We start from the raw sequence: 25075 nt of genomic DNA on the forward strand, positions 1-25075 counted from the left end.
TTTGTTTTTTGTTTTTTTATTGCGCCTTCCTCAGAACATTCAGTATATAGTTCTGAGATGCATTGTAGAGAACGTCTTTTTACCAGGAGGCCTATACATAAATGTTATTGCATTGGTTTGGGCAGGCGTGATTCGTTGGGATCTTTGGTGCAGTCCTACTAAAAATGATTTACAGTGTCACACTGTTTGCTGAACAGTTTCTGTTCTGTTAGGAAATGTGGATTAATTTTCTCCTCGCAGATCTGCAGAAAAAGTTTGACAGATTTTATATGGGGAAGAGTATAGTTAGGGCTTTATTTTCTGGGCATAAACTACATAAATTTATTCTGTGATACTTCTTTAACGCTGTCACAGTTTTGCTAACATTCAACTCCCCCCAAAAAAAAAGAATATTGGTATCTTCTTAGAGCCTGAAAACATCGGTTTCCTACTCCTTAAAGCAGCCCCCGAAGCCAAATACCTGCAGCCTTTACATTAACTTGTGGCATTTTCCATGATGTGGCAAGATCCCAACGAACATGCACATTAAACTGATTAAGATTCACCAATTTGCTGCTACACATACAGCATCATGACAGTAACCGATTAAGCTTAGAGGAGGTTAAGGCTGGACAGAAAGTTTCAAGAAATCACTAACTATTGTGTCAAACTCCACATAAAGATACTTCAGTTTCTACTAGTGTGGCCTAATCTGGTCAGCATTATGTTTATCAGTTACACACAGTTTTCAAGTGAAATCAGTTTTTGGGTTAAACTGCTGTTACGAACACATCTGTTCCTTCCCTCTGTGCTAGCTTCATTAATCAACATGATAACTTTGAATACTAACTTTTAAACTAACACATACAAGCTTACTTAATTCTATGATGCAGCTGTTTGATAACCTCAGGACGACAAAGTAGAAGGGTGTATGTTTGGCCATACAGGAAGTTGCAGGTGCAAAGCTGTGACTGAACATTATGTAACATTAAGTGCTATAAAGAGGAGTTGGTGTATTACACAGAAATAGAGAGACAGGACAAAAAGAGCAACATGTGCATCGATCAAACACTCTCCACGACACCTCCAGTGTTTGGTTTGAATTTAGATTTCAGGTTGTTATACCGAGAATGGGGCTCAAATCCGATCTGATTGTTGCTATTGGGTGTTATCTGGCTCAACCTCAGTGTTGTGCTCTGCTTGCGTGTCCACAGAGCTGTGGGCTGTGCTGTTCCACATGCCCGCATCAGGCTGCGGCTCGAGTGACAGGCTCACAGAGACGGGATCGGACGAGTTGGTCACAAGGTCCAGTGAGATGTGGGCGGAGGGTGGAGGATGGCTGAATTTGGGCTCAGCAGGCAGGTCGGAGGGAAGACTGACAGGAGTTTTAGATGGGGCGACAGAAGGTGTGTCAGGAGGCAGCTGTGCTGAAGAGTTGAATGTCATGTTTGAGGACATGTTGGAGGGAGTGAATGAAGGCGAATCAGAGAGTGTGTTCGGGAAAGGGTCAGACGGGGAGTCTGCGGGTAAATTGGACGGAGTTGGCCGGGGAATGTGTGCAGGAGTCGGTTCCTGTGGGTCTGTGCACACTGGCTGCCCCTCGGCCACGTACCACACCTCATTGTGCCTGTTCAACAGCTTCAAGGGACTACGCACGAACACACACACACACACACACACACACACACACACACACACACACACACAAGGAAAGAGCAACAGAGCAATGGACACAGGTTAGTTGTATGTAAAGTGTAAGCCTGATCCACAATTCTCTACATGAATGACTTTATATAGCTGTACTTAAGTTTTGCTCACAAATACAGATTGGCATTAATCACACAGATCTCATAGTGACATTGATGGCACCCGTTGTTTTTAGAAAATACATAATCCCCAAAGTGAAACATTAAATCTCTCGCATAGATCTTGCTCGATCACTTGTTTAAGTGCAGATAAAGAGTACGAAAGATGGAGGACTGTGTTGCAGAGTTCATGTATGAAATGGCTGCGAGTAATTCCCAGAAAACAAGGACAAAGTTAGAAAGCAGTGAGGGGACAAACGGATGCTTTTCCTACCTGTCATAGCCAACTCCATAGTGATAACTGTGGTTGTAGGAAGCTTGCACTCTCTCCAGTTCTTTAGTCAGCAGGTGAGCGTGAAGCCTGGAGGTGACCGACAGCATCCAGCCTCCATAACTCCTCACATACACGTCCATCTCCGGCATCTCGGTGAAATACAGCTTTGCAGGCAACACAGACAAAACATCAGGAAGAACACCAGCCACAGTACATCACTGATACGCTGCAGACAATTTAAAATCCAGTGCCACAGCATGGGAAATATGACAATACACAGAAAACCATGTATACTTAAGCAGAGTATTGAACTGAGAAGCAGTTAGGAGCAAGAAATCATAAACTTATCTCCGATTCCCTTGAACAATGTAAAAATATTTCATTATTATTTCCCTTTTAGTTCATATGAATCGTTGAGCTAATAAGAATATCTGAAATCGTATGTCCTCTGAGCTTAATTATCAGGGTTAATATTAAGCAAGAGGCTGCTTTGCCACAAAAAATAAACAAGACAAATGGACCAGAGGGATGACTCAACTGACTGAACAGGAAAAGTTACTTCTATTCGACAGTGAATATGAATATGAGTGACTATAAATGTGCCTTGGTAGACCCATTTAAAATAGTCCTTAAAGCTGCAGAAATCCAGGGCCAGGTATAATATTCTCAAGTTATCAATTCATTGTAATTTGTGAAGTCCACATTTAGATGTTGCAATCATAAAATATTGGATATCCACCTGAGTCTGCACTAGAAATTTTCATTATGCAGTCCTGGAGTCAGAGGCTGTTAATACTCTGCATTTATCATTGCTCTCTATTAAGCTCAAAGCAAAAATCACTGATCAAATTACACTAAAATGGTGGGAGGATAAGCAGCGTTTGACCTGATTACAGGAAAGGGTAGCTTTTCACCTAAGCAAAACTGTTTCACCAAGCACGTTAAGGCTCCTCACATCCCGCACCACCTGTCAGCTCACCTTGTCATTAGTGGGTGTAGGCGGTTTGTCCTGATAAGCTGCAGGCAGCGGAAAGTTCAACGTGTAAATAGCCGGCTCCCACATCTTGGTTTCCTCTGGGATCTTAACCAGGACAGGGGCGGTCATCTCCATCTGAACGCCTGTCCAAAACACACACAATTAAAAATAGAACAAAATAGAGACAAACACACTCGGTCAAAGTGGAATTTACCCCTCCCGCCCAGTCCTCTCCTGACCTCCTTCATTGGCTCCGGTGATGTACTGAAACAGTCTCCTAAAAGCCATGGCTGCACCCACTCCCATGAAGTAGGCCTCGGCATCTGTTGACACCCAGCGAGTGGGGCTGTAGTGTCGCACCTGAACATGCACGAACACACACCCGCATCCACAGTGAGTGAGAGATAAGCACTCAGGTAATGTGAGTGTTTGAGCTGGCTGATGGAGGTTTGCACTCACTTCATACTCATCTGTTTTGCAGACCAGATCATATTCCAGACACTCCTTGGACTCTGTGCAGAAGCTGGTGTTGGTACTTAGTCTATAACAGAGTGACAAAAGAATTCACATTTATTTCTCAGCAACACCACGACTGCAAATTTCCATTTTTCAATAATTGAGCTTGGCTCTTTGTTTTAAAGAAAACCTTATTGTCAACACATGTAAAGACCTTTTAGAAATATTCCGAATTTAGAGAAGGTCACTTTTAACACTTCATGCAGAAAACCAAATCTATAAAGAGTTATTCTCCCACTGTGGTACAAAGCAACCTAACTGATTGTTGTAAGCCTCGTCTGACCTCAATCCAGTCCAAACCCTTTGGGATGAACCGGAAGTCTACATGTAACGAGCTGTAAAAGTACTACAATTCATTTAAAAACTAGGGCAATGTGCACCAGTGTTTGAAGCTCACATACAGCATGCTAACATGCTCACAGTTAAACTGACAGTGATTAGACTTTTCACAGTTAAAATGTTAACCAGTTTAGTTTAACTTGAACTGACTAGCATTAAATACAACAAACAGCTGAGGCTGATAGGAATGTCATTGCCGTTCTGATTGATCACAATCAAAACTGTTGTGAATAATTCCCAAGGGGAGCGTGAATGTTTGAGTGAAATCTAATACTGATCCATCAAGTTGTCAAATCATTCTGCAACAAAAATATCGACCAGATGGAAGAGGAAAAGTCAGGAAAAACCATGACTGTCAAATTTTGGTGTCGGGTCTATGCAGTTTAAAACGCTGCCATAACAGAGCAGCCCAAGTGTCACAGATGGATTTGAATGCTATCCCTTTGGAACATGTAGATTTAGCCACCTGACACATTCAACTTACCCAACACTCCCTTCAGCTGAAACCACCAGGGTCAAAACGGCTAAGAGTGAGATGAAATCCCTGGAAAAGACACAATTCACAAATTTGAATTTGAACTGCATCTATTGTTCATGCGCCATAGAAAGAGAGAGAAGAAAAAAACAAACGTTGCAAATAAGGAGCGGCAAGAAAATAAATTCTCGAGGTAGAGAATAAAATGCTGAATGGGTTTCTGATGAGGTGTATGATGGAGGACAAAAAACTATATTACATTCCTCGTTGAGAGAAAATGAACAAAAATACCAATCTGAAAAATGTGAAAACGCCAGGTGAGGCATCCTGATCCGCAGACTGTAATTGTGCCAGTTTGCGCGTCAGGATGCAGCATTCCGGAGTTGGTACTGCAGAGATGAAACGGGACACGTTTTCCTGCTGCCGGAGCGACGCACAGAGGTGAGACAGGAAAGATCTGCTGCATCATCAGGCTGGGTCTTCTGAATCAAAGGCGTTTTGAGGTCAAGGAGGGACAGCGCTGAAAGCCTTCTTTTGATCACAGCCTTTTGGGACATTTGAAAAACCTCTTAAACCAAACATCTGGTTAAGAACAGAAAGCGCTTTTCTTTATTTTTATAATGAATTGATCCATTTCTAAGAAGAATATTCTCATTTAAAGGGCGGTTTGTCTAAAACAACAGTCAAACCTGATCAAGTCACTTTCAAATCCTGACTCTGTGATTTTGCTCAAGTCCAACAACAGCCTGGAAAAATAATGAGTGCCAATTAAATTCCTACATGCACGGCCGGTGAAGAAAGACGCAAAGATCAACTTTACCTGAGCATCGGGGCTGAGAGAAAAAAGTCGTTAGAAATTAGCTGTAGATGACAGTCTATCAAAAGGAGTCATCGGTGTTGTGTTATTTAGATCAATTACTCACATTGTCGCGGCCCCGTGTGTGTGTGGGAGCTTTCCACCTGCCAGTGGAGCGCAGGGCGGAGCAGATGGTGGAGACTGCAGACTGCTGCACTCGGATGGAAGCCGGTGGATTTACTGCAGTGAGGAGTGGGGACCAGGACCCGCCCACAGCCCACAGGAAGGAGGGGCCGACTACCGATACAGACTGCAAGTGCCTGCCCAAAATCCGCCATCATTATTGAAACACCTTGTGCATCAAACATCAAAGAGGGGATGAGGATGTGAGGGGATGAGGATGTGAGGGGATGAGGATGTGAGAGCCCCGAATCTACACTCCTCAGAGCTGAGACACTCCAAGCTGCATCCTACTTATGATTTATACTTATCAAGCTCCTCAGAAACCGACTTGAAATAAATATGTTGCAATGTTAGTTTTATCTTATGTATACATTTTCATGCTTCGACTTCTAATTATTTTTCCTCTTCCATAAATAAAATCTGTCCATGTCTGGCCGTCCAAAGGGACGTCTTCACACCCAAATTAATTTCAAGTAACAACCAAAAGTGAGAAAAACGATAAGCAGCCTATCCAATCATTCTGTTGACATTTTAATAGCCAAAAAATGGACAAATGATGAACTGATTTATAGAACCGAGTTCTAGTCCTGACTTTGCTGGAGTCCTGACTAGAACCAGGAAATAGGGCCATGTTAGTCCAGTGCTCAGGTCTCTGCACTGGCTTCCTGTCGCTCAGAGAATTGACTTTAAAACGGTTCTGCTCGTGGACAAGTCTCTTCATGGTGTAGCACCAAAGTACATCTCTGACATGTTAGAGCCATATGAACCAACTGGGGCTCTGAGAAGCTCAGGGAGGGGTCTCCTGCTGGAGTCAGGACTAAACAAGGTGAGGCTGTGTTTCAGTTTGATGCTCCTAACATCTGGAACAGTCCTCCAGAAGATGTGAGACAGGCCTCAACTCTGACAATGTTTAAATCCAGGCTGAAAACAGTTCTGTTTAGCTGTGCACATGACACCTGAAAGTATTTTATCTGCATTCATCGCTTTTAATTGAATTAATGATTATTTTTCATTTTATGGAATGATTTTATTTGCATTCTTGTGATTTTATGTAGCTGTAAAGCACTTTGAATTGCCTTGTGTACGCATTTTGCTCAACAAATAAACTTGCCTTGATTAGGCCCTCTCATGGCCGCTGAAATGTTGCAACACAGCAGAATGAGGACGGGACACGGTTATTGTCCTCGTTTCATCATTCATTCGAAACATTTGCAGTATTAGCAATAACTAACGAGACCGCCAGTCATGATGTTGACATGACTCAAAGCAAAAAGCAGACAAGCCTCCAGTGTGTTTGTGACTGAGCTGTGATTTATAGTTGAGCAGCTACAACAGCAGCCCTGTTACAGTGGTTGTTAAGTTCAAAAGACAATAGCATTTACCAGGCAGAGAGGGAGCCAAACCAGGGAATGGCAGTCAGGATTTTGCTGGTCATTCCCTCCTGTGATGTTCAGAGACCTTTTTTCCACATTCCATCTTTTCATTGAAATGAACCAAAACTTGCTTCAAGATATACATAACGACCCATCATCCACCAGAGATATTTCAGCCCTTCGAAACATTTACAGACTAAAGAGGCTGACAGACGCCATAGATAAAGGGCTCATGGCAGTAATTAAAAAGATAATTCCTGTTTTTGGAAGGCTAAATGTTTGATATCTTGTGTCAGTTGGAGAATTTGTTTTTGTATATTTTGATTTGTTAATAACTGAAAACGTTTGTTTTTCTCAGTTTTCCTTTGATTTAAAAAAAAAAAAAAAAAAAGGTTCAGCAACATTTCGTATTGACGGAGCATTTTATTTTTTGGGTAAAAGTCATCGTAAAGGAACACAGTTCACCTCATAATTGTGCATGTGGTGCATATACACAACCGTGTATCTGAGACCGTTCCAGAAGTCCAGCTTTATTGTGACAGTTCATACAAACATCAAACAGCCTCCTTTAACAAGCAAAAGACCTTCTTCAACCACATGAAATAAATGTACACTATTACCAAAGCTCCTCCAAGGTACGCTTGGAGACATGTTAACTGTGTGTAAACACTGTGCAGCTCCATCTTCTCTGGACAGGAGCCACTAAATCTCAGTAGCTTTTTATCCTGTTCTCACCTGTTTCAATTACAGAGAATCCAAACAAAATAAAATAAATTTCACTGAAACTCAACTGTCAACACCGTCTGAAACACTATGAAGTTCTTTAATAGTTAAAACGCCTCTTCTTGTATCAGTCTTATTTACAAATGTCCATCTAACCCTGCCTGGCTGCACACGTTGCTGGTCTGCCATTAACCGAGAAGTCATTAATAATTAATCAAAGAAGCTTCACATCAAGAGCAAAAATAAAAATAAAAAAGGTAAAAACCAAAAGCAGATAAATTCAAAAATCCATCAGGTCACTTCTCAGCCCAGGTTGGCACAGCCAGGCCAAAAGGAGAACAAGGCCGTTGCTCAGATTATTTTAGAGCCTGATCCAACCTGTTCTTCCAAGGAGAGGTCCACATGTCACCCACATGGGCTCAGTTCACAGAGACGCGGGGTGTCCTTAACCACTAAAGCACTAAATTACAGCAGCGGTCCAAACGACAAGACTGGGAGGAACGCTTGCCCCTTCAACAGCGACAATGATACTGAAATACAAACATTTCAATATGCAGTGAGTCAATATATTGAAATATACAACTTCTTAAATCAATATATTTCAATATACAAATCAAATACATAAGAAAAACAATTGCGCGGTACTGTGTGGTATTAAGAGTTCTGTGATGATTGACGGGAATTTACTAACCTGTAAATAGTGGGACAGAAACTGCTGTTGCTTCAATTTGAAAAGCACGGATAAGCCTTTTACCTGAGAATGGGCTATCGTCTCCAAAGGGAAAAATCTGTTGTTTAAATCTGGTGGTGCCTCATATTCTCCCTCTCTCACACACACACACACACACACACACTAACACTCTTGTGTTGTCATGTCACACATTTAGCTAAGAGGTTTGCAGAAGTACCAGTTTAAATAGCAGAATTAAACACACTCAAAAACAAGTCTTTTACTAAAATAATCATTATCTTTGGAGAGACACGGAGAGAAATGAAAGTGATAAAGAACATCAGAGCTCCTTTTCCATTTCTTCACCCATCCATGTGGCAGGTGCCTCCTGAAACCTCTCAGTTTCTGGGTGGAGTGTTCCAGGGAAATGGAGAGTGTCCAACCGGTTAGTCTTCTTTTTGTTTTATTTTTCTTTTTTTTTTGCATAGCCAGACAGTGGGCATGACCACTGGAACCACTTAAAGAGTTTTAAAAGAAAAGCTATCCGTGGAAGTGGGGAGCCTTGGTCCATGTGTACCCCTTCATACCAGCTGGCCTGGGGGGCGTTTAGTTGGTCACTCCCAAAGATGCAGCCTCCCGCTCACAAGGTGGGCTCTTTCTGGCGCTCGCGTCCGTTGGACGTCTTCTTGACTTTAGAAATACCCTCCAGTGCCCCAGACTCAGTCACCCTGGACGGTGATCGGAACAGAGAGAGAAGAAATACTGTCGTTTAATATTCATTTTAGTTTACAGGCGGGTCGTTTAGACAAAACTGATCGACACGTGGCCATTTTTTTTTTTTTTTTTAAACATCTCAGGTCTTGGGCTGTGTTCGAGACCGCATACTTCCATACTACATACTCATCGATCAGACAGTATGCAGAGGGTTTACCCACAATGCATTTCGCTCCGGCCCGAGCCAAAATCAGCCGGCCTGAAGCTGATTTCACTTAAAGCGATACTCCGGAGTAGATTCAACCTGGGGTCATTTGAACCGTGATATCCAGCCAAGTAGCCCACCCGCAGTTTTTTCGATATTGGCTGAACATCAGCTGAGTTACTGAGTTATCCCGAATAGCTTCGTACAAGGGTTAATGGATCCTGGCAGTATCTCCACACTAAAATCACATGCCATGACACCAAACTTCTACAGTAGTACAAATATGGTCTGTACTCACAAAGCGATGCATTTGGAAGTTTGAAAATAGTTCAGGAGTTTATTATTATCAACACAAGCCTGATAGCTTTTCTGCTGCTAAAGCTGCGTCGACGTCACTTCTGGGAGCTGGGAGCTTCAAAGTAAGATGAGGGTTGATCTACTACTGTAGACAACAAAGCAAGGCTGCTCAATTTCTCCATTGATAAAATAATTTCACAACTCTACAACATAAAAATTCATAAAAAAATCATGTAGAATATAGCATATGCTTTGTTGTCTACAGTAGTAGATCAACCCTCATCTTACATTGAAGCTCCCAGCTCTCTGAAGTGACGTCGACGCAGCTTTTGCAGCAGAAAAGCTATCAGGCTTGTGTTGATAATCATAAACTCCTGGACTATTTTCAAACTTCCAAAAGCATCGTTTTGTGAGTACAGACCATATTTGTACTACTGTAGAAGTTTGGTGTCATGGCATGTGATTTTAGTGTGGTAATTTTGGAGATACTGCCAGGATCCATTAACCCTTGTACGAAGCTATTCGGGATAACTCAGTAACTCAGCTGATGTTCAGCCAATATCGGAAAAACTTCGGGTGGGCTACTTGGCTGGATATCACGGTTCAAATGACCCCAGGTTGAATCTACTCCGGAGTATCGCTTTAAGCTCTAACTCTGTAAACTTTAGCAACATTTGAAACATTTTCAGGCGAGAAAGTAGTCGTTTAGATCCCCAACGTGAAAATCTGACAAAATACCGGCTATTTACAATTTTGTTCCCACGAATTCGGCGCTACTAAAGCTAGCCGTAGTGAGCAACGCACTTCCGGTTATTTTCACAAAAATAAAATACCCGTTGCTTTTTATCATAGGGAAAGCCATTACGATACAATTGGTGCTTTCGTTTTGAAAACAGGAAGTGAACCTACCCTCGTTGTAGCTAGCTTGAAACTGCCGTTTTGACAGGAAATGACGATCGGTGACGTCACGTTACGTTGCATCTTGGGTAGTTTGAGTATGAGTAGTAACCTCATGATGCATACCCAACATTTCAGTGAATCTAGTATGCATCCTGGAACTTCTCGCATACTAAAACTCACATACCAACTCAAAAAGTTAGGAGTAGTAGGAGAAGTATGCTGTTTCGAACACAGCCTTGGTCTGCAGAGACTTTCCAAGAAGTGTGGGCTGTACTTCAGTGTGATACCACTTTGTACTTCGAGATCCGACAGTTAGTCACTTTAGCGTTCAGTCTCCACTAAATCCAACTTAAGAATATTGACTGGAAGCAGAGACTGTTCAGCAAAACAAGAGCAAACAGTGACATTGCTTTTCCACCTCTGGAGACAGAAAAGTTTGATAAGCAAAATAATAAAAGTTTGACGTTTAACTGGCAAACTTTCTTCTGTACTGGCGAGTAAACGGCTGATAACACGAGTATCTATGCAGATAGCGTGAATAACTTTAGCAGAACCATTCTGTCGGCCTTAATGCTTCCTGCACACACTTTCAAGCACTTCTTCGATTATCTCTAAGACAGTTTGGTGTTGTTTGAACAGCAGGAACTTTACAAAGAGTGAAAGGTTCGATAGAATAATAAAGAAGAAGCCACACAGAGTTGGGTTCTTCACCACTTAGAAGACACTTGTTACCATGACACTTCTCTCTCCCTCTCTGCGGGCTGTGCACATTATTCACTGACGTAGTCGGCTTAGTCCCGTTTCTCCTTTTAATCTCCCGTTTAACAGCGAGACTAAAGCGGAACGCGGTAATTCAACAATGCTGGAATCAGGCTGTGGACTAGAGGTGTGCGCTTACACTTCATCCATCTCCACGTCCTCCTCGTCCTGGGGGAGCTGGAGGTAGGGGTTATTGGACGCTGGCCGGAACTTGTAGCCCGTCAACACAAAAAATATCAAAGTAGACACCTCCACCAGAAACTGAGGAAACAAAAGAGTGTGCACGTCAAATATAACACAAAGATGAATCCTGCTCGCAGCTGGCTTATAGGTCCACAGCGTTCAACTATAAGCAGAAAGCCGACAGCTACGTCACACTTTTTATTAGATTTATTTTTTTTGGCTTACAGATTAATAAACATAAGAATAGCATTCTTGGCCATTTGTAACAAAGCAATACAGGGCTCTAAAGAAGTAATGCGTTTAGAAGTATGCACATCAGACAGTAACGCCTAGTCATGGTTGCTTGAGAGTGAGCTCCAGAATGGCTTTGACCTTTCTCAAACCGGTGCTCTGCAGTAAAGTCAGACTGTTACCGTACACCGTCGCTGTCTCACCTCATAGCACCACTGCCACTGGAAAGGCATCGTGATCTTGAGCAGAATGGCTATGATCCTTGTGAAGTAGATATAACACACAATCTAAAACGGAGAAAACAATTTCAATAATCACATAAAATGGGACAGACTGTTTAAAAAATAAATAAATAAAAGAAAGTATTTTAAAACAAAGAAAGAAAAAGTGTGTTTTTTTTTTCCTGGCTCTACAGCAATGACTGCTGAATGAAAAGCCTGCAGACTCTTTATCAAATGCTGTGACTCAGTATAATCTACATAAAACTATGTAAAAAAATAAATAAAAAATACCAAACCCAGAAATCAGCAACGTCGCTGAACGTTCAGCGTTATAACCATGTCAACATTCACTCTGCAAGTTCAGCTCAAAAATATAGCAAGAAAAACACAGCTGAGCTAGAGTCTCTCACCATCACATAATAGTGCCGGAAGAGCTTGAGCTTCTCCAAGTTCATGGCAGCTGAAAGAAGATGGAGCAGATTTAGTACACAAATGGCCAACAGCAGCTCAGCAACCTTGTGGCTGATCAAAATTCTCACCACCTTTTCCATCTGTGCTAGAAGCCTCCTGCAGGTGACGGATTGACCTGTGAAGACACGGTTTAGATTTAAGAATGCATTTGTGCACTATGGGAATGGCAAATTCACCTAATAAATGCTATATTGACCGCAGATGCACTTTTTCCTCCATACAATTGATGTCCGGAAAATTCCATAACAGAAGCTTTTATGCAGAAAATTTTAAGAAACCTATTCCTTGGGATGAATCGTCTTATACTGGTGGAATATGGATCATCCAATCTAACATTACCTTTGGTCTCCTGACACTTCCATCCTTCCTTAGGCTTTTAATAAGTTAAGGCATGGAATATGAAGGACACCTCTTATCTTAACTGTTGAAGCAGATTAGGCGCTAGTCCAAGCCCGGGTCTTAATTCAATTTTCGATTGATTTTAAAAGATGGAATCCGTAACCGATACAGCTTAGACAGACCACGTGCAAACACTACCAGACAACGGGGAAAAGGATGGCTCCGCAGCAGATAAGGTCAACCAGAAAGAGGATCTCTTTCCACAGATAGTATTCACTGGAGCCTTCCTCTGTGGATTCAATGATGATGTAGGCGACATTAGCCAGAACCTGGGGGAAGACAGGCGGGTGAGTCGTCAAAAGAAAAGGGAAATATAACGGGTAAACTTCATACTGGCATACAGAACAGCACCTGCAGTGGGATGACTATCATGAAGATTTTCTTCTCCTTGTCAGACAGGATGTATTTGACGAAAGCCCAGCCCGTGCCGATCAGTGCCAGCGTGATGAACAGGAGAGCCCCTTTGAGCCTGAGAAGGAAATGTAGACACACATGTTAATTTTTTTTTTTTTTTAAATATATAAATAGACATATCGTGCAGACGTCGTACTTACAAGTGTGTTATATAATACATGACGGCCCAGCCTTCGATGGGATGCCCCTCAGTGTTGATAAAGTGATAGTTGATCTGAGAGAGAAACAGAGCAGGGATGCATAAAGTTTGTTTTAGGGCAAGACTCAAACACAGATATGGTGCACAAAATTAGAATCAAGTCTGCACTGTGGTTCTCTTACACTGTGGAAAACCAAGGACGTGGACTTTGTGAACGCCAGAGCGGCCATCAGCCAGTGAATCTTAAACACGCTGTACCTGTAGACGAGGGAAAGACGGTTCAATTCTTTTTGCCGATTCCGTGTCACTGCCGTTAATTAAGGAGCGTTTACATCTTCTGGGAGTTTTTAAGGACAGCGGCATGATGCCTCTATAGTCCACTCTCTGTCTCACCACATTAAGTCCATGTCAGCCATCTGGCTGCTCCTCATCTGCTACTTTACTAAACAGAGCGCAGTTGAGGAGTCAGCTGCTACATTTTATTCGTCAAATTTAGAGTAGGCTCATGTTACGATCATTACTGCCATGCATGGAAACGTTCACCACATTCTCTGTTTTTTAAACTAAAAAGGCAGAGGGACAGAGAGTTTAGCATAAGAAGACCATTTAGAAAGCTAAAAGGATGAAAATAATGAGGTCACAGTAACACACCAAACGTTGTTCCCGTGCATGATAGTTCAGCCTCACAAAAAGATAACATTTTAGATGTAAAGCTAAAATCCAAATGCAGCTTTAAGTCGATTTTCTACCACTTTCTGCACGTAAAGCACTGTGTTCTCGCTGTGTCAGCAGAGGAGTTCTATTGCTCATCTAGAGGCAGCGACCGGCAGCTGAGGGTCTGACTATTGGCGGTTTCAGACAGCAAGTCTTAACTGCCAACAGGCCACAGTGAGCTGCAGCTTCCTCACAAATTTAATGCTAATTGGCAAAGAATCCGAGCCCAACGCTTTAAACGGAGATGAGCAACATCTTAGTGTCGTTATAAAATTGATGTTGGAGCAAACCCACAGCATATTCAAAGGACATGACTCTGCAAAAAGCTGGACAAACAAAGTGGTAAGCACTGAAGTCAGTGTGCACATGTACCTGTGTTTCATGAGCGTGTAAACCCAGACCATGGCAGCACTGAAGAAGACTCCAGCCATAAAAATGTAAAGGCGAGACAATGGAATTTCTGCTGCAGACAGGTAGCCTCCTGGATTCTTTTCTGTCACTTCCACCTGCAAGGGATACATTCACAGTGAGATATGTGTACACCTGAGTGTACGAGCGCTAAGGAGAAACCGACTCAACCCACCGTGAACGAGTAAGGCAGTTTGTATCCAGGCACTCTGTTGTGACAGTAGTGGAACTTAAGGGTGTACAGACCCTGCGCCTTCGGGCCGACCTCGATGTGGAACTGTGCAGGAAGGGCGAGATGTTTTGCACACAACTATAGCCAATCAAAGACTGTGTCACATGACATAAAGGATGAGATCGGTGCACTTACACTGAAGTTGTAGGAGCCATTTACTTTGTCCAGAGCTAAAGTCAGCGGGGTAGACTTATCCAGCTACAAGAGGATACAGTTCATTGTTTAGTTCATTCAGGCGATTCCATGAACAGATCCGACTAACAAGTACAGAAACACAAAGGTACGTTACCAGGAATCTAGTTCCCTCAACTTTCTCAGCTTCTGCATCAGGACTCGTCTTTTCATCGAGCTGAGCTTCCTTCTTCTCATCTGGCAGAGCTTCCTTCTTTTTATCGAGCAGAGCTTCCTTCTTCTCATCTGGCTGAGCTTCCTTCTTCTTATCGAAGGACAGCTCTTCATTTTTGCCGCCTTTCAATGCATCATCTGACTGGGGTGGCTTTGCGTTTCCATTCTCTGATGATTGAGCATTATCTTTAGGGGCGTCTCTGACTTTCCTCTGACCTAAAGGATACAAACGTCAGTTCAAAACAGTCAAATTTCAAATCTCAGATTGATTCAAATTATTTCATTCTTCATCCTGCTGTAGATTTTTGAGGAAGAGTAAAGTGTGAACAGCACCGACCTTTATTTACTTCAGCCTTTGCCTTTGCTGTCAAGACGTTGTCTTGGACACCCATAGCTCTCACATTGACACTACGCAAATATAAATCATCAAGCTTCACAAAAGGCTCTAAGGGCAATGTACTAAATATCAATAAATGGTGACGGTGAAATATGTACACACCTGAGGGTGTTGATATCGATAAAAAAAAGAATGAGAGGCTCGTCGTTGGTCGGCCTTGACAGAGTGAGTGGGCATGTCTCAGTCTCCTCTGCCTACAAGGAACACAACAAACAGTCAAATCTTCACATATGAACAAATCATCCCGATATCAACCGTTTTTAATCAAAAATCTAATAAGAATATCTAGCAATAAATGTATGATAATAAATGATATATGGAAAATGATTTACTAAAAAGCATAATGGCAAAAAGGTGCAGTACTTACCGTGTAGGACAAGACGCCGTTAACACGTGACCTGGACAGGCTGAAACCAACCTAAAGAAAGTGCAAATGTAGACTGAGTTTATACTGCCAGAGCACTTCGGTTGAAAGCACTTTTCCCACAAGATGGAATTGCAGTTAGAGCGGCAGCTTATGTTATGCGTTACGTTTTTGTTCAGTTAGACTGACACTTTACTGCTTGCTGGAAACACTTATGTGCTCAAAGAAATTGTTGTCAACAAATTCTCTTCATCATTTATAAAGTTGCCGTATCATCAGCGAGAACTTAGCTGGCATTTCTTTAAAAGTGCTTTATCCAATGTTTTATTGGATTAAGATAACATAACAAATGAAAAGTTCTGGCATGCACTTGGTAACATGAAGTCAGGATATCCAGCAAAAAAACGTGACTTCTGGTGGCGTTTTTTTCTTTTTTTCTTACAGTTGGGAAGGTAGCTGAATGCAGCACCAAAGGAACGCATCATAAAGCTGTTCTCAACATCTGGATGTGTCGCAGAACGCAGCAAAAACTCTAATAGAGTGCAATAGTCTATATAAACATTGGTAAAATCTAATGTGCCATAAAACCTACAATGTTCACATTTTATTGATACTGTAATGGAACTAGTGATCCAATTACATGTTTAGTTAGGGAAGTCATAGTTAGTTATGGTCCTGTTAGCTCGATTCTTTCATTGGAAGCTCAAGAACAAGCCGGAGGAATCTCAAGTTAAATAAAGTGTTTATTGGTAGTCACACGTCAAGCATATCAGCGTTGGGCTCAGTGGAACAGAGCTCCCGCAGGAAATCTGTCAGACTGAGCCTCGATTTCCAGGTATCTTTTGTATTTATAGCCTCATTATTTCACATAGGTTGGACTCACACTCAACCGAGTAGGATTGGACATGACATGAGTAGGTTCAACATGCTTCGTCATATTCTCTGGATCAGCCAAACAATGTGTGTGTGAGAATCTTGCACCTGCTTTCCCAGGCTAATTGTTTTGTCTCACTATGCCTGGATCACTTAAGGTCATCGTGGAAAAGTACAGAGACTATTTCATTCATAATGTCTAAGAACAAAGCCAATTTTAACAGTCCTGTACTGGGTTATATTCACTGGTGTTTATCAAAGTTGATAAATGATAAAATAAAAAAATATATATATAAAACTATGTTTATCAAGAACTATCAATATAATGTAGTCTGGAACAACATCACTTGTCACATTGAGCTTTACTATGAATAAAAATGATTTTTTTTTTTGGACAACAAATGCTGATTTTTGAACATTTAGCTAAGATAAAAATCTTTGCTAATGGATTGAATATTACTGCCTATTACACAAAGTGGTTTCTATTTGTTCAAGCTAGCCAATTTGCACCGGTTTTCACTATGAACCACCCAGAGGAACACAAATGCACCTCTGACATGTTCAGTGGCAGCTGAACTCACTCCTTCAAATGAAAATGAGATGCACACAAAAACAAAAAAAAAAACACTCCTTACCGGATAGGTGCTGTAGTTCACCAGAGTTTCCTTCAGCCACAGGGAGGAGAGGCTCACATCCAAAGTCCCATTAGCGTAGAAACCAAAGTTGTTGAGGTCGACGGCAAACCGGGTTTCATTCTGAGAAGAAATGCAAACAAGAGCAGAGACGTTCATACGCTTTTACTGAGATCTGTCTGCAAACCAACCAAAGTTCAACACTGTAACAACAACATGGCATGATGTTTGCCCATTTCACATAATTGAAGCTAATCAACACCTACGTGCTAGCTGGTAAAATGCCGCTTGGAGGAGCGACGTTATTTGACTGGCTAACGCTGATATTACTAACACATAATAACACGACCGTCGACGTACCTTCAGGGTGAGCTTGTGTATTCTTGCGTAGCACACAGACAACAGTAACGACAGTAACAATCCAGCCACACAACAGTCTCTGTGCACCACGGCCATCACCAAACTTGCTAACGGTAACTGGTGATATTAGCGATCGACAATCCTACCAGATGGCTAAACAGTACGCTGGCCTGCAGTCGTCACTGTATCCGAGGTCACCTACAATGTTGTTCCGCTTGAAAAACAACGTATTAGCACTTAGCCTACGCTGTTTGTTGCAAAATGATAACAGCGTATTTTATATTCTGTCTTTTTTTTGTGCTTTCATCGCGTAAGAAAACAGCTAGCTTGTAGACGAGTGCAACAGCTCACTTCCTGGTCTTGAACGCACAGCAGAACGTTAAACAGGGTTCGGACAAATTCGTCAACCAGGACGCCTATAACCGTTTATTCTCTTTTGCAGCTGCCATAAATGTGCAGCGAAGTCAACGGAAATACAGACATGAGTTATAAATGCTCTTCGCACGAAAAATCAACCAATCGCGTGTGACTTTTCTGTCAAACAAACGAGGTTTTCACTCAGGCGATCTGTCTGCACCTTTGAAAAATTGCCCTAGGTTTGGTCACGTGGTCCATCTTTGCCAGTGAGCTTCCGGCTGTAGACGTTCACATGAACAGAATGACCCTCCACGTCGGATGAGATCTCTGGGGTTGCCATGTTGCTGCGCATATATATAGATAGATATATATCAAGAGGTTTCTGCCCGTGTGTATAGTTTATTGATGTTTAAGAGTTACAAAAGAGGACCATATACACACAGCTTTATGAATGTAGCAAAAAAAAGTCATATTCTGTCTTTCTGCATAAACATGTTTATTACACTCACCGGCCACTTTATTAGGTGCACCTGTTCAATTGGATAGCTAATAAGTGATGACGAGATGAAGCCTCGTGACGCACTGAAGCTTTCCATCCGAGTAGTTCACACATGGGCCGAAGCTTGATGGCGCTTCATTTGCTCTACTGCGCCATCAAGTGGACAATAAATGTAAAGCAGGTGGTGATTGAAACGATAACGTGGCTTCACTATGTGAAGCGTCGACATAATTTGTGCTTAAATGATTATACTAATAGAAAAAAATGAGCGTGTGTTTCTTGTGTTCTGGGACACTTTTAGTCATTTTTATTTAAGAACGGCAACTTTTCAACAATGCTTGGCTTCAGGCGGTTTCTTTTTTTAAGATTATTTCAACTGCTTTTGAAAATACCCTTTCGCAGGGCACATATGAAGCTGGGTACACAGAATCTTCACAGCAAGCTTATACAAGTTGTAGTGTACATTTTTTATATTTTTCCCCATTGTAGCGGGTCCTCTGATCTCTTGACTTTTGGTTCCGCAGGGTGTGTTTGACCTCCACTGTTGCATCCGCGGTTTCATTTTGGATTCTTCTCTGCTGGACTGTGGCGTCCAAACGATGCCAGAGTTTGCTTCCTAAAACAGACAAGCCGACTGTAAGTGACTACATATAATGACACAATGAAAATACATGCAATACACCAATTAAAATACATCGATTACCTTGAGTCCCAAAGCTTCTGATGAGGATGATGTGGAGGAGGATGAGGAGGATGAGAGTCTCTCTGGAGTTTTCCTCCATTGCATGGTGTAACATAGCCAACAGGGGAATAACTTTGGATCCTGAGACCCTTTTTTCCTCAGATAGCTCCACTGTGGCATCATGAAATGGTGACAAAACTTTCAGACATTCTGCGATTCTCACATCATTTTTTGATAAAAGTGGCACAATGCCTGTGCGTAAGCCAGCCAAAGCAGCTCCAACAGGATCCCTCAGGTCATAAATGCATTGCAGCATACGGTAGGTGCGTTCCCAGCGGGTATCCACCTCTTGTATTAATGTTAGTTCTGGGACAACAAAAAGTGATTGATTCAAGCGTCACTGCAGCAGCAACTTAAACAAGTGTGCCATCAGGAATACATCAGTGAGATAAAGAACTCACCGTTGCAGTGGTGCTGCTCTTGAAATAACTCACAATTTTCCGAGATTGTGGCCAGATATCACACAGGGTTTTGTTCAAGAGCCTTTTTAACAATTAGATTCAAACAATGTTCCACACAATATGAGTGATGCAAATGATTTGCTTCGGCACAAGCACCCATGTTTGCTGCACCGTCAGTCACAAGGCCAGTAACTTTATTTTAAGCCGTATGTGACTGAGGTGCTTGCATCTATAAAATGGCAGGTCACAGCTAGATTTGAGTCTGTGTTTATTGAGGTCCAGATATCTGCTGTCAAGCTAACTGCTGTTGTTTGGGACACAGAGGCTTTGGCCTTTTCCTTGGACTTCTGGTATCTGTCGTCCACCATAGCTTGAAAGAAAGAACATTTTTGGTAAATATCGGTAAAATGGAAGAAATGCTTCATGAGCTCACATACATATCTGCTTTGTGGGGAGAACATAGTTAGGGTTCAAAGCTTTAACAAGCTTTTTGAACCCTTTATCCTCCACAATAGAGAAGGGCTGTGAGTCTTCTATCACCATATCAACCAAGGCCTCATCCACAGTACTCTTCTCTCCTGATTAAAAAAAAAAATACAGTTGTATAGTATATACATTAATATAGTAAAGAGACTTAGGCTACCTGGCTTACCTGAGCTTGGTTCATTGATGTTGGTCTCTTTGCTTTCAGGCAGGGCTCTATAATGCCTCAGCATAGATGAGGTGTTATTGTTGTATAAACACATAAAACACTTTTAAAATGACAGAATGTGGAATATGGATATTAGTACAAGGGTTATGCAATGCAATATCACATTTATATTAATTTATAATTTATATATTTTATAAGTAAATAATCATAATAAATAATATTATTTATTTTATTCATAATATTTAATATATATGCTATTTATTCTTTGTTCTTGTTGCCATGCAACAAGAATTTCCCTATGGGATTAATAAAGTATTTCTATTCTATTCTATATCACACAATTATTATTATGTGCCTACCTTATGAGGAGAAATCATTTCAAAATGCTCACAGACAGAAGAAAATATATATATTTTTTGCTGCAGCCATGACAAAAAGGTAGCTAGCTGTGGATAATAAATTCGCACAATAAGGTCCAAAATTTGAGGATAGATCCATTGCGTTTCGCTGGCAATTATATTTCGAATTACGGGCGAAGCCGCGAACGCTTCCTGAACCGGTCACGTGGTGAGACTGGTTCGCGAGGCCTCAAACGTCACCTAAAGGCTGATTCATACTCGGCGCAACCTCGCTCATACTAGCTGGTCGCAAATGGCGCAAACGGTCACGTGTCCCAAAATTCCGCCACGCCCCCCTTCGCAAGCTAGAAAATCCTCGCGCGGCGCAAGGTCGCGCACACAACTTTTTTTCTGACTTCGCGCGCGCTCAACCAGAAACAGCTGACCAAGAAAAAGAAAAAATGAACACTGCAGAGACCGCGGTGACCGAGAGGGTGCGCCTCTACAAACATCTGTACGACACGTCTATGAAGTTACACTGGGACAACGTTTGACAAAGTTCGTCTTGTTGCAAAGGACGAACATTCCACCTTCTCTTCTGTTTTTGCCGCAGCCGCTTAGCTCTGAGATACATATACAGTTCTACACCCAGAGTAAATTCATTCCGCATCAGATGTGCCAGCCTCTGCTGACGTGACACCACAGGTGGCATTGTGTATGCTTTCTTCGTGTGCTTTTCAGCTTGTTTCCTCAACAGTGACGCTCGCTGGTCTGGAGAGAACTGCAAATATGACGCATTCTCGGCGCAAACTGCGCTTATGAGCTGAAGGAACTGTGAAGGGCGCTTTCGATGACGTCATTAATGGTTCTCGAGCCAGAACAGTTGCGCGTTTGCGCCGAGTATGAATCAGCCTTTACGGTGCGTTCAGACCGGACGCAGTGCGAATTTTTCTTGCGACGTGATTACATACAAAGTCAATGCAAAGACGGGAATAGACTCGAATTCGAGCCGGTGGCGCAAATGGCGCGAATACCGCTGCGCGAATGACAAGACGCGAATTCGCGCGATGGTACTTATATAGTTTTTATGTGCAGGGGTTACCCCAGAAGTGGCAGAGGTAGGGTCTTCTGCAGGTGTTGAGACCACTGGCAGAAACAAACACATATTTCCTATGGTGTCTCTTATGATTACTCCATTTACTACAGCCCTTATGAATGGGCTGACATCCCTATAGCAACAGCACAGAGGGGTTCCACTGAAACCTTTTCAACTCACCCAGCTCACAAATTTCATCAGAGGACCCTGCATTAACAGGAGGAAAAATAAAAGACAAAAAGTTTTTGTGCTCGATGAAGATTTAAGTCTAATACAACATAGCAAGATCTCTATATGGCAGCTGCTGTTGCTCATGCTCTCACCGACATTTAAACAGAAAGTAAAAATCATTACTGTCATCGATAACCCCTGTGCCTTTCTTCTGATAATCTAAGTGTCTTCGATCAAGATCTACGGTCCTTTAACTGTCTCTCTGGTAAAAATGGACCAGAATATAGCTTTCAACATCTTCTATAAGCTGCATCTTCTGTACTGCAGTCACTAGGGCTGTGACAAGTAAAAAAAAGTCCCACCTTCAATAGGGAGAAAAACCGAGGTGTTTGATATTTTAGTCACATGAATTTAAAAGAAGAAACTGGCTTCAGCTTTGATGTCATGCCCTTTTTTATTAAAACAGAGGGTTGAAGTTTGGAGTTTAAATGGTCTGTGGTGTTTGTTTGGTTTTCCTAGGACTGCACTCCTCTGGACAGAGACTTTACTGCCACATATCACACATTTCTGTCACTTGGCACAGTTATCCCTGTATCTGTGTACTGTCACTGCTCGCATCTTACACCCTTCTATCATGTATCTCAGGAGCATTTTTGCATATCCTGCACATTGGAGCCAATCTGCTGGCAATAAAGAAAATAACATAAAACTGTGAGGCCTTTTGTTGAGTTCATCTGTAAAATGGTTTCTTATATACTGTATGTATATATTTCTCAGAAAAGCTAATCTGCTCTGAAAAATGACGCATGTTAAAAAAAAAATCTATTACCAGACTGTGAGAAAATGCAGTTTTGTCTGACTGGCCGCCAGCTGTTATCTGACACAATTTACAGAGGTAAGGAGCTTACATGATGGTTTTTATGCAAAAGCAAGTGCTAAAATTAATTCTGAATAACAAAATAGTTAGAAATATGACTTGTTTCCTTTAAGTAATTTCACTGTGTTAAAAAAAAAAAAAGCTTATTTGTTGATGGTGATGTTCCATGTTCCAGGGCTGCTAGAGGTGATCATCGGGGCGAAGACCACAGCTCCATCCTGAGCTGATACTGAGGTTGTGGAAGACGGGGGTGTTGGAGGTGGGTGTGCAGCAGTGCTGGAGGAGGATTCAGGTTTTAACCCCGCTGTGAGTGAAAAGACAGATGCAGGTAATTAGTTAAGATTGCATATTGGTTTGAAGTTGACCATAAAAGTCCCAACTACCTGCATATTTCCTCTTCAGCTTGTCTGCAGCGTCGTTGATGAGCAGCTTCCTCAGGATCTCTACGGTGATCGTCACAGCCATCTCTTCACCATAGGCCTGTGTCATCAGGTCCACAGTTTCCGTCCGGCTGGCTGTCTCTAGACGGCCCTTTGGAATTGGGCGACAGCTGTCCAGGACCTCGAGCGTGAGATAATACTTAAATTTTTTGAAGTCGTTTTCATATATCCCTTCCAGAGTTTCAATGAGCAGCATCTGAGGCACCATGTCTGATCAGACAGAAGGGAGGCATTCGTTTTTTAGTTTCCCTTTAACACCTCAAACATACTTTGATTAATACGAGTGGATTTGAGAGGATTGACACCGCTCTCATATCTGTGCAGTAATATTTTCAGCCATTATTTCCTCACGCAAAAGAAGGGTTTCTCACATTCATCCAGTTACAAACATGACTCAGTCATTAATAACTTCTCCAGTGTTCAGCCTTCTGTCAGGGATGAATGTTTGTACAGTAGATGACCACGTTTTCATGATTTTTAGCATGACAAAGTCATTAGTCAAGAGATGTAATAAGGTGACAGGTTTTGCACTCAAGATTAAGCAGCCATCCATAATTTCAGAAAGTAAAGAATGTATGAATATTAATACATATCAATTTAAACCTTAATAATTAATATAACATTTTATTTAAAAAAATAAATAAGCAGTCTAAAATGAAAGCTATTTCGGGGCTGTTTCCTGATCAAGCTTGTGTAAAAGGTTCCTGCAGAAGTGCCCTCCTCCGCTGGTGGGATATCTCGCACATTTGTGGCGTGAGAATCGTATTTTGTGGGATTCCCTTTTTCATTTTTGTAGTTTGTAGCAAATAGCAGGGTTACTTATGTGGCTGGACTGTTGCAGTTTTCTTATGCAATCTGCCACGCGCTGTGAGAATCAGGAAGTACAGAGGAGTCCAAACGTAATAACAACGTATTCACCGTTTTAAAAAAGCCACATCTGTATCTGCCACACACATTAGTCCACACTTATAGGTTTTAAGCGTTTTGACGACATAACCTTTTATTATCATTAAATACTTGACGCCTGACTGATGGACTTTTTTTTTTTAAACTTACTTTGTGCCAAAGTTCAAAGTTACAAATAAAAACTTAATACAAATAATACAAATGTGATGCGAGCTCGAGGCCTGTGGAACCCTCCACGGTCAGGTTCACTGTCTGCACCTCAGCCCAGCTCAGCAGCACTTTGAACCGATTCATTTTGTGAAAACATATAAAATTCATAACTCATAAAATCGCAGATTGCCCCAAGATGAGCGTTGTGGTCAAAAATAGGCAAAACTTACCGAATCACCGCCAAGCCGCGGATACGAAGAATAAAAAGAAGAATGGTGTATTGGTTCACTTTCGGTTTCAGGTTTGGGTTGTACAACTTGTACCGTTCAAGGCAGTTTTACACATAACGAAAGCTCCACGTAAACAAAAAAAAAAAAAAAAAAAAAAATCTTTAACAAAGACAAACATATGGAAGCCCATTTCCGCCATGAAAGAAAAAATAAAAGACCAACAGGAAGTCATAATTTCGACTTTCAAAGTCATAATTATGAGATTCAAATTCATAATTATGAGATAGAAAGTCATTATTATGAGATTCAAAGTCATAATTTCGACTTTCAAAGTCATAATTATGAGATAGAAAGTCATAATTATGAGATTCAAAGTCATAATTTCGGCTTTCAAAGTCATAATTATGAGATAGAAAGTCATAATTATGAGATAGAAAGTCATAATTACGAGATTCAAAGTCATAATTTCGACTTTCAAAGTCATAATTATGAGATTCAAAGTCATTATTATGAGATTCAGTCATAATTTCGACTTTCAAAGTCATAATTATGAGATTCAAAGTCATAATTATGAGATAGAAAGTCATTATTATGAGATTCAAAGTCATAATTTCGACTTTCAAAGTCATAATTATGAGATTCAAAGTCATAATTTCGGCTTTCAAAGTCATAATTATGAGATAGAAAGTCATAATTACGAGATTCAAAGTCATAATTATGAGATAGAAAGTCATAATTATGAGATTCAAAGTCATAATTTCGACTTTCTATCTCACGATACCGGAGCAGTGAGAGACAAGTCTCCTTAGAAAAACAGCGTACTCCAGCACCCAGTTATATGCTCCTAAA

General features: G+C 41.4%; 3 protein-coding genes and 1 long non-coding RNA gene across 4 annotated transcripts; all 4 read right to left on the reverse strand.

The window, feature by feature from the left end:
• On the reverse strand, positions 1-5390 carry soul5l (heme-binding protein soul5, like). The gene is made up of 7 exons (XM_075464031.1): positions 5288-5390; positions 4374-4433; positions 3494-3575; positions 3274-3394; positions 3038-3177; positions 2059-2222; positions 1-1627 (listed from the first exon to the last, which is right to left on the reverse strand). Coding segments are annotated over exons 1-7 (1059 nt in total). The 5' UTR covers positions 5290-5390; the 3' UTR covers positions 1-1137.
• Positions 5391-7225: 1835 nt separating this feature from the next.
• Positions 7226-17753, reverse strand: gpr108 (G protein-coupled receptor 108). Its single transcript, XM_075464032.1, has 18 exons — positions 17368-17753; positions 17011-17130; positions 15506-15556; positions 15241-15332; positions 15079-15149; positions 14686-14957; positions 14532-14594; positions 14340-14441; positions 14129-14262; positions 13225-13300; positions 13044-13117; positions 12841-12958; positions 12628-12758; positions 12162-12205; positions 12030-12079; positions 11602-11685; positions 11124-11245; positions 7226-8837 (listed from the first exon to the last, which is right to left on the reverse strand). The coding sequence occupies exons 1-18, from the start codon at positions 17461-17463 to the stop codon at positions 8750-8752; spliced, it is 1788 nt and encodes a 595-aa protein (XP_075320147.1). The 5' UTR covers positions 17464-17753; the 3' UTR covers positions 7226-8749.
• A 745-nt stretch (positions 17754-18498) lies between these two features.
• LOC142379429 (uncharacterized) lies at positions 18499-20610 on the reverse strand. Its single transcript, XR_012769683.1, has 4 exons — positions 20019-20610; positions 19367-19944; positions 18927-19271; positions 18499-18839 (listed from the first exon to the last, which is right to left on the reverse strand). It is a non-coding gene; the product is annotated as an uncharacterized LOC142379429 (long non-coding RNA).
• Positions 20611-22058: 1448 nt separating this feature from the next.
• On the reverse strand, positions 22059-24366 carry LOC142379430 (caspase b-like). The gene is made up of 3 exons (XM_075464587.1): positions 24227-24366; positions 22884-23150; positions 22059-22804 (listed from the first exon to the last, which is right to left on the reverse strand). The coding sequence occupies exons 2-3, from the start codon at positions 23146-23148 to the stop codon at positions 22644-22646; spliced, it is 426 nt and encodes a 141-aa protein (XP_075320702.1). The 5' UTR covers positions 23149-23150; positions 24227-24366; the 3' UTR covers positions 22059-22643.
• Between the last annotated feature and the right edge of the window lie 709 nt (positions 24367-25075).

This window comes from Odontesthes bonariensis, chromosome 4, assembly GCF_027942865.1.
Source record: "Odontesthes bonariensis isolate fOdoBon6 chromosome 4, fOdoBon6.hap1, whole genome shotgun sequence".
In the NCBI taxonomy this organism is placed as follows: domain Eukaryota; kingdom Metazoa; phylum Chordata; class Actinopteri; order Atheriniformes; family Atherinopsidae; genus Odontesthes; species Odontesthes bonariensis.